Below are 10276 nucleotides of genomic sequence, written 5' to 3' on the forward strand. Positions count from 1 at the left end.
CCTTTATTTTAATTTTAAGTGACAATTTGATATTTTATGTTTTAAAATGTCAAAAATGTTGTCCTTTTTTTTTACAAAAAATCATCAAAAATTTCAAACAAAACCCATAAAATTCATTATCATCTTCAATAAAATACAAATTTAATCAAATTCATAACTTAAATCTTGAAATAAACTCATATTTTCATTCTTTATTTGATGTTGTTGGAGATGAAAATATGAGTGTATTTGAATATTTGAGTTATAGTTTTGATAAAATTTGCATTATATTGAAGATGATTATTAATTTTATGGGTTTTGGTTGAAACTTTTGATGATTTTTTTGAATTTTTGTATAAAAAAGGATAACATTGTTGAAATTTTAAAACATAAAATATCAAATTGTCACCTAAAATTAAAATAAAGGACCAACTCGGGAAAAAAAATATAAATGACTAAAACGTTACCTGAAATTAAGTTAAGGGACCACAGATGTAATTTAACCTTTTAAAAAATGTAATGATTTAGTTTGTTCTTGTGTCTTTTAATTAAGGATAAGATTGGTTTAAGCGAAGTAATGAAGAGAGAACGATGTGATAGAGAGAAATTGAGAAGAGAGCGAAGTTGTTTTTTATTGATTTGAAAACAAAGACCCCAAAAAAGTAAGGGGAGTCCACCATATTTTACAATTTCTTCAAAAGATGAAAGAAATAGAGGAAAAATGTTATATTGTTAGTAGTTTTTGTAAGTACAGAAGTGCGCCTAAGAGTGGAGTGAATTTGGTGTTTAGAAATTTTCTTGTTTTTAGAGATTTAGTGTTTGATTTTTCTGATTTAAGATAGTGTATGGAAAAGATGAATGACAGAAAAATAAGGAACACAAAGATATTATCTTGGTTCCCCTTATAACAAAGGGTACATCCAGTCCTCTTGCACACCACAAGAGATTTTCCACTATTGTTAGAATAAGTACAAGTCTCACCCTAGGACATTTGTTACAAACTCCTAACAATCACCCTAAGATAGCACACCACTATCTTAGTTTACAAAACTTGAAGAAAGAACACCACTTTCCTCAATTTACAACACTTGAATGGTTTAGCAATATTGATTTTGACTTAGATCAATATGATATAATAGGTGATGTACAATGATAACAATCCAATATAATTTTAAGTACACTAGAGAATTGTTCTCAATGATATGAAAATGTAAAATCTGTACTTGAAATATAAAAGTGAAACTTTGAATAAATCAAAACATTTTAGAAAGTTTGTTCAAGGTTTTGTTGTAGGATTGGTTATGTTTGATCTGAAGTTATGATGTATTTATACTCCATAAACATCTCTTCATATTCGTGGCCATTGATCCAAGAGGTTTGATGAAGAAATGCAATGATCCAGAACCATTTCAGAATTGAAAAATTGCATTGTTTCCAAGTGTATTCGACTACAGCTTGTGTGTAGTCGAATACACATTCTTTTAACGTTCAGTTTTATTTGAATTTTGAAACTTGTATTCGAATACACATTCTTGTATTCGAATACAGATGTTTGAAGATGTTCAATTTTAGCTACTTACTTGTCTGTATTCGACTACAACATGTTGTATTCGAGTACAACATTGTATTTTGCCAAAAATATTATTTTCAAACATTATTTATATATTTTTACTTTTTGAAAATCATTTCGATTCATATGCTAAAATGAAAGGTTCTCATGTGCATTTGAAATATACGAATATTAGATTGCATCATGTACCTTTACATTATAAAACTTCTAGCATATTTGACCATAGTTGTCTTTAATGTTTGACTTCTTTTTGAGCTTGCAACTTGATCATTTTTTTTTTGTCTTTGTCTTCATCAAAAACAAGTATTTTACAGATTTCTATTTATGTCCCTATTTGTTGGACAATACTTTGAGAAATAGTAGGAATAACAATTGATCACATATTTTAAAATACAAAACGTCTTTGATACCACATATTCACTTAAAAAAAAATAAAACATTAGATATAGATATTTTCTTTTATATAACCAACATTTAGTTGATACCGTTTATTTATTCTCAATTCAATATTTTTATTTTTATTTTTATGAAAATTCAATACTACTTTTAAATGTATTCATGTATTTTCAAAAATAATCGATATTTTTTTTCTTTTATATTTTTCTTATACCTGAAAATAATACTTTAATTTTTTTTTATTTCTCATATTTTTGTTTCTGCCCACACTTTTTCTTCACAACTAATCACATATTAAATGGTTTTGTTGCATCAATTTTATCACTCTCTTTACCCCAACCCAAACAAATGCTAACAAATTAAGTATAAAAAGTTAATTTTTATCAGAAGTTGTGTAATCAATACAATAAAAAGAGATACATTGATAAATCAAAAACAAAAAAGAGATACATTTGACTTTTCAATAAATATTACCTTTTGTTTTTTGAGAAAATACTTACCTTATTTGAAATTCTTAAATAATCTATGGGGGCACTTGTTATATCTTATCTATAGAAGACTTAATGAACAAATTTTGTACTAAGTTGCCCCAAGACCTTCCATCAGATAGTTATCAGTTATACTAGTTAGTAGCGAATGCAGTTAGTTAGCATCCATGTGATGAGTTATTCAGAAGCTACATGTATAAAAACCAAGTTCTGTATATCATGCATCACTTTCTAAACTAACGAGTTCTTTCCACTCTATTTCGTCAAATTCTTTTTATATAAGTGTTAGTGTTGTTATTGAAATTGTAACATAAAGTATATTAACTCCAGCTTTTCACTACAAATGAAACATTTTAAATTTATATATCTAACTCTTTTTTTTTATACTCTTATCTTAAAAAAATGTGAGATGTAATTTGCAGTGTTAATCTAATTATTAGATAACATATGAAAATTTTCTCCATTTTAAAGTTTTCATGTTATTATGTGTTGATTGTTTTTTATTTCTCTTTAATGTTTTATCAACAGAATTGTTGGTATACTCCCAACATTCTCTATTTTTAAATTTTTTTCTGGTAAATTAACTTATAGCTGATAATTGTTAAGTTATTTAAGTGGTTTGATAAAAATTAATAACTCAATTAGCTTAAAGTATAAAATAACATAATAGATAATTCTTATTTAAAAATAAATTTTATTTTTCAATGTTTAAAATAATTTAAAAATAGTTATTTAAGTTTTTTATTAATTTAAATTTATCAATCTAATATATTTATTATTTATTTATCTATTTTATTTATTATAGATAAATAAATTATTTTCTTTAAAATTTAAATTATTCACAAACAATTTAAAGTTATAATAAATAAATTATTTACTTTCAATTATTATTTATTAAAATTATAATAAATAAACTATAAAAGGTAAAAAAAAAAATAGTTACAATAGTAAGGATAAAATTAAAAAAATAATAATAAATTATAAATTCATAAATTATTTAAATTAATTTATAAAAAATATTATAAACTATTAATTTGTATAAAAAATTAAAAACTATAAACATATAAAATAACTGTTATCGAACAAAACTTATAACTTGTATTTTAGGGGCCATAAGCTAGTTTTTCGACATTGCAACTCGTTTTTTGACATCGCAAAATAGAGCCTTAACTTAAGCATCGGAATGCAATTGCTTCACAGCACCCACAATTTGGGGGATTGATTTAAAACGCTAATTGGTATTTGGAAATTACTTTTTGGTAAAACATTTTCCATATGATATGTCATCTAGTCATATCTAGAATACATTAGCCCCTGAAGTCATTACCAAAACTACTAATTACTAATAAGTACTCCATTACATACATATTTACTATATAGAAAAAGATTAAAGCGACAATCATTTACTTAATTTAGCCAATAATAATCCTTGTTAATATTGTAAGCCAGTAATTATAGTCCCACGCACTAACCGGCATATGGAAGCCTGAAAATAATACATGCATTAAATCGTTAATTGAGAGATTATAATTACCTCACATATTCATTCAGAATTAATTAAAATGAACTTACCCTAACTTGAGGGATGTGTCTGAGCTCTCATAGTCCTGGGGAGGACCAGTGGAGTTACAAACGTTGGTGACAGATTCTGAGGATTGACCTTCTTCATTAACCACGTTCTCTGATTCATCTCCTCCAAACATGTTACCATTGTTCATGTTCGCCAACTAATTGTGTACCAACACATACAAGTGCATTATTAGACAACTTTGTTCCAAAACTAGTTAAAATATGAAACTGTACAAATATGAGAAGAAGAAAAAAAACAGCGTGTGAAATTCTGTCACGTTTAATTAGAAGCGATTAATTTATATACAATGTAAAATTTTATAATAGATGCAATATTATCCTACCACATCACACTATGAAACCCCTTTGATATATGAGGTCTAAAATTTCTCCACAAATATAGTATATGTTAAATGTGATTACATTTGCGGTGTTTACAATTTAAATAATTGGAAAGATAAATTTTAACTTAAAAGCTTAATTGCGGTTTAAGTGTCTCTATTTTCATTTGTTTATGAAATTTGTTTGTCTAATATAAAATCTCGGGTTTCGGTATCTTTATAAAATTTGTAGATATAAAAATAATAAAGTGACATTTTAAATAATATGGCGTAGAATTTAATGATGTAGAACAATCAACACTTAATATTGTAAGAAAACTCTTTCAAAACTTAATTTTTCAATTTCATAAATTATTTATTTTTGTAATTTAACGAATGACATGTAAATAATTAATTTGTCACAATGATACTACATTGTAATTTGTAAATCACATTATTTAAAACATATAAATCATCATTTTTGTGTTTAAATATTTGAAAGAAAGACGAAAGGTAAAAAAAATTAAAATAGGCAACTGATTCAGTATAAAAGTAGAAATAAAAGGAAGAAAACTGCCTTTAAAGTTAACTTAAAATAGATACGATAGAATAAAAAACTAGTCTGCATGAGAGAAAAAGAGACACAAATCAAAATTGATAAAGACAAAAAAGAAAAAGAACATCATACATGTTGCTTTAGTCGGTCATTCTCTTCCATCAGCTGCATTCCCTGCAGGTTCAGTGAGAGTTGTTTTTTTTTTTTATGAAAGTAGAGTTGTTAGCTGAAGGAAGGAAACAAACTAAAATAAAGATTATAAAGTAATGTTTTAATGAATTGTTCTTAATTACCAACACAATTCATGGAACTTGTTTTGTTTCAATTATTGATAGATTTGTTTTCTATTTAAACTTAAAATGCAAATGCATCATGTTTTTAAGGACAAATAGCATGTGATCTATTAACTTAATTTCAGTTAACATTTTAGTTTTTTTATTTTATTTTAATTTTTTTTTTTATTTGATAATTTATTTTAATTTTAAGTGACAATTTGATCTTTTATATTTTAAAATGTCAACAAATATTATCCTTTTTGTTTGCAAAAATTCATCAAAAATTTCAAACAAAATACATAAAATTAATTAACATCTTCGATATAATGCAATTTCATCAAATTCATAACTTAAATCTTTAAATAAACTCATATTTTCATCTCTAATAATATCAAATAAATAATTAAAATATAAATTTATTTAAAAATTTGAGTTATAAATTTATTTAAAAATTTGTATTATATTAAAGAATATAATTAATTTTATGGGTTTTGTTTGAAAATTTTGATAAATTTTTTGTAAAAAAAAAAAAGATAACATTATCAACATCTTAAAATATAAAAGATCAAATTGTCACTTAAAATTAAAATAAAAGACCAAATCGGGGAGAAAAAAAAAAGATAAATAACTAAAACGTTAATTGAAATTAAGGTAAGGGACTTATGTAGCCTATTATTTATTACTTTGTTTCTTATTTTTAAAATTTTAAAATATTGAAAATAACACAATTTATTTTCATCATTTCCTGTATAAAAGTTGGAAATAAAAAACAAAGATATATTTTTATAACTATAAGCAAAATAAACATAATATATAAACCAAAAGCCTCTACGGTCCACGACCACATGATAAATTCCATTGCAATCTTCTAAGAATCTATTTACTTTGTGAAAATATTTTATTGTATTTTTTATATAAGATATTTGTTCATTTTAACATGCTAATAAGATGTGAGAAAGTGAATCATCAAAATGCATGGAAGATAAAATGTTACTTAGAAATGATGCATTATAAAAAATTTTAGAAAAAATAACCATTGTTCACTACAAGAAAATCTTGTATTGCTCTATTAACAAATAGATTTGACACAAGTTTTAGAAATTTAAAAAAGTAAAAGCAGATTATTAATTTAATTAAATATGTATTTAAGCCCTATAAAATTGACACAATTAAATTCTAATTCCTTACAAAATTTGTATTCATTTTTTGTCCTTAAATTAAATAAAAATAAAGTGTTAGTCCCTCATCAAGGACTAAAAACACAAATGATCTAAATTTGTAGCGGTCAAGTGTGATGAATGCAAGAATTACACTCAAAATGCTAATGATAAAAGAAACTCCATTTTCTAACCTTTCTTTGGAGGGCATTGATCTCCATCATAATCTTCTCTCCCTGCAAAGTAGAAAGATATTTGAAAAGATTAAGTATAAATGAGACAGATTATGCTATAAGGACTAAAAAAGTTACAATCGAAAGACCTTTGTTTCCATTACACGCTCCAACCCAATTTCAAGAGACCTCTCCAATTGTTGTAATTCTTCAACATTCAGACCATGAAGATCTTCTCCCCTCATCTGCCTGTAAATATTTTTTTAAAATGTTATCAAATCTTCATATATTTATATCAAAAAACGCGACAAATTAATGTACTTCAATCCTCTGCAGTCAACATTATGGTGCAGACGACTTTGAGGTTAAGCTGACAATAGACTATTAAATTAAGAAAGAGATAAAAGTCTCTCTCTTGTCAGCAGCCGACTGCACCATAAAATTAACTGCAGATAATTCATTTTGCAATACAATCATATATATATGGATTTGGATTTCCCCGCTGTAAAGTTTTCAAGTTGTAATCAATCTCGATGTTAATCTTGCTGTAACTCCATCAAACAGTTACAGCAAGAAATCCAAATCCGTTTATATATGAAATTGTGGTTGTTGCACCTTAGTTGATGACTCTTCTCAGCAATTTCCTTGCTCAATCTGGAGCAGTTGATGTTTTCAACTAGCTGCAGTACAAATTTAAGCCATAAATAATTGTCATCAAGTTATGTAATCTATCTATTAATTTTTCAAATTAAATTGGCATCAACCAAAAAAACATAAAGTGATTCAATACTAATTATACAAGTACAACAAACCTGCAACTCTAGAGATGGTTCTTCCGGCTTTGCCAGGTTCTTTGAGTGCAAATGATGCCTTTCAAGTATTTCCCTCATGCTTCATAACAAAAAATATATAGTTAAATTATTGAGCACCCCAAAAACAGTTGTGAAACGAAATGCACAATAATGTTTTAAATGCATAAAAATTACATCAGAACTTAGGCATGTTCATTGTCCAACACTACCTCAACATATAGTTATATCTAATTACTTTCATTTCTTTACTCACTTAAAATATTTGGACAAAATACATCGACTATCTTTGATCTATTTTTGCTTATATTTAATGTCAGAAAAGTACTAATCAATACTGAATAATAATTCTAAAAAAGAATGGATTATAAATAAAATCTAATCAATAATTGTTTTCAGCACGCTTATTTAGTGAAAAATAATAATGGAATTTTGATTCATATGATTGAGAGAGATTGACCTTAAATTAGAATACTCAAAGAGCTTTCCGGTGGAAGAGAAAATGATGAGAGCAACATCAGCTTCACACAAAACGGAGAGTTCTTCAGCTTTTTTGAACAAGCCTCTTCTTCGTTTCGAAAAAGTAACTTGTCTCGCTGTTGCGTTGTTGATCTTCTTAATCTTAATCTTCTCCTTCGCCATATCCCTTTGATTTCTCTCCTTCACCTTAATTCATCCTCATTTGGATAAAAACACAGAAAGTAAGTTAACGCCTTTATTCATTTTTGCCATATAATGAGTACTTTAAACTAATGATGCATAGAATGAACCAGCATACAATTCAAAGAATGAAAGAAAGAAAACCAACCTAAAAAAAGATGAGACAAAAGATAATGAAAAGGAAAGTTGGGTTGTTGACTATTTATGGTGTGTTTTTATTTATTTATTTATTTAATTATTTCGGGGAAATAAAAGGAAAGTGGTTTTTTTTTTTCTTTTAGTGTGAGATGGACTAATGATAGTAGAAGAAGAAATATGCTGTGGGTATTTTGCTAATTTTTTTTTAGTTTGGTTGAGAATTTATGTGATGGGGAAAGGGGAAAATTGTAAGAAACTGAATGGGTGAGTTATTTATTTATTTTATTTTGGAATATTGGAATTATATTGTGATGGGGAAAGGGGAAAATGAAATGGAAAGGGAAAGGGTGAGTGAGGTAGTATTGTACTTTGTAGATTTTTGTGTCCTTTTATTGAGTGGGCGTTGGTAATAGGAATGAGAAGCGTTGGTTTTGGTGCTGTTTGGCTTGTGAGGGATTTTTTTTTTTTGAGAAAGTCACCAATGAAAGGAAGAAAGGGTGTGTGTTTTTGTGGAAGTGTGGAAAAAGTGGGCCCCTTTATGGTAAGGCGGGGCAACGTGTCTCGCTCGACCCTCAAAGGTCACACAACTCACACAAGGGAAGGGACTATGACCTAACTAAGACTCCCTCCCCTTCACACACAATCATTCATTTAGCTCATTTTACGCAAATTACTAACTATTGATGTATTATTAATTATTACTCTCTCTTTTTAAATATTTTCATTTTGTCGTTTTGTGATGGGGCATATTTATATGGTTTATCTAGTTGATGTGGAATATGATGTTATTTAATGGTGATTCCATGGATTTTAATGGGATTGCGGCAAGACTATCGATTTTGAATATTATTTATTTTACATTGTAATTAAAATTCTCATTTAGATTTTAGACAACTAAATTATGGTTTAATTTAGTATCATTACAGTTTATTTTGTATTTTAATTTAGATTTATTAATGTCTGATGTTATTTCAAATTTTACTTAGATAATCAAATTATATTGCTACTCCATAATTTCTTTTAAAAGATCAAATTATGGGTTTATAGTTTTTCCAAATTTTGTTAGAGGATCAAATTAATAGTGTAGTGTCATATTTTATTTTTTTTATTTTATATATCTATATATTTCAAATTCAATTATCATAACCAAACCAACCTATATACCATCAATTTAGTTTATTTTGAATCCAGTCATAAAAACTAGCAACATAGAATCAAGTTATTCCACACAAACTTATTTGATTTTGATTCATTTTTTATTGAAAATCGAAGCAATCCGGTCCATTACATCCCTAGTATTTCCATCAATAAATGATATTTATTTATTATATAAATTTAACTCATTTAAAGTGAATAATTTATTAAAAAAAATAAAAATAATTAATATCAACAATTAATAAATTATTGTTATTATTGCACATGCATTATCAATTTTTAACTTTAAATCACCAAATTCTTATTTTATATATATATAATCTTTTTTCTCCTACTCTAAACTCTAAACACTCCGAATGGATATTTCTCCCCAAATTATTATGTTCCGTATTGAGAACCCATACACACTTTTTCCCATCAACAAAGGATCATAAATAAATCCCGCAAAAAAAGAAGAGATGGGCCATAACTTGACATTATTGGATTTCTTTTCTGGTGCTATTGTACTCTAATGGAGTACTATTAATTAATACTAGTAACTTAAATAAAATACTAAGTACTGCCTAGGCGATATAGGGTGTCATAATAGTTACAAGAAAATAGTTGAAAGTACGTACTAGCTACTAGTAGTAGTTAAGAGAAGGAACATATCTCTGTAGGTACAATTTTTTACTTTTTTATGTGCCCATACAAGCTAGAGCCTAGAGGTAGAGGTGACGAGTATCCAAGAAAGCACCGTAATGAATTAATACTATTAATTTTTTTTATATAACCCGTATATTCTAAAATAAATTATCTATTTAATTTTTAATATATATTTCGGATATTAATAATATACGAATATCTTATAATGATAATTTTATAAATATGATGATTTTTCTTTTTTATTTATATATGTTTCTTAATATATAAAATAATTAAAATTTTCAATATTATCAAATTGATGAAGTATTAAATTTGTACTACTCTTTTTTTAGTCAACACAAGTACAGTTGTAAAGTGATATTGTTTTAAAAGAGAGTACAACGTCG

The 10276-nt window shown here is 26.3% G+C and overlaps 1 protein-coding gene across 2 annotated transcripts; it reads right to left on the minus strand.

Moving 5' to 3' along the window:
- Positions 1-3651: 3651 nt before the first annotated feature.
- On the minus strand, positions 3652-8240 carry LOC101497665 (MADS-box protein SVP). Of its 2 annotated transcripts, none has more exons than XM_012718387.3 (9): positions 8101-8240; positions 7753-7958; positions 7296-7374; positions 7099-7163; positions 6633-6732; positions 6505-6546; positions 5011-5052; positions 4006-4160; positions 3652-3919 (listed from the first exon to the last, which is right to left on the minus strand). In XM_012718387.3, exons 2-9 carry the CDS (start codon positions 7932-7934, stop codon positions 3901-3903), a joined length of 684 nt encoding a protein of 227 aa, XP_012573841.1. In that variant the 5' UTR covers positions 7935-7958; positions 8101-8240; the 3' UTR covers positions 3652-3900. The 2 variants fall into 2 exon arrangements, with proteins under 2 accessions (XP_012573841.1, XP_073220189.1); XM_073364088.1 differs by having other exon boundaries at positions 7753-7969; positions 8101-8119.
- Between the last annotated feature and the right edge of the window lie 2036 nt (positions 8241-10276).

This window comes from Cicer arietinum, chromosome 8 (assembly GCF_000331145.2).
Source record: "Cicer arietinum cultivar CDC Frontier isolate Library 1 chromosome 8, Cicar.CDCFrontier_v2.0, whole genome shotgun sequence".
Classification (NCBI taxonomy): Eukaryota; Viridiplantae; Streptophyta; class Magnoliopsida; order Fabales; family Fabaceae; genus Cicer; species Cicer arietinum.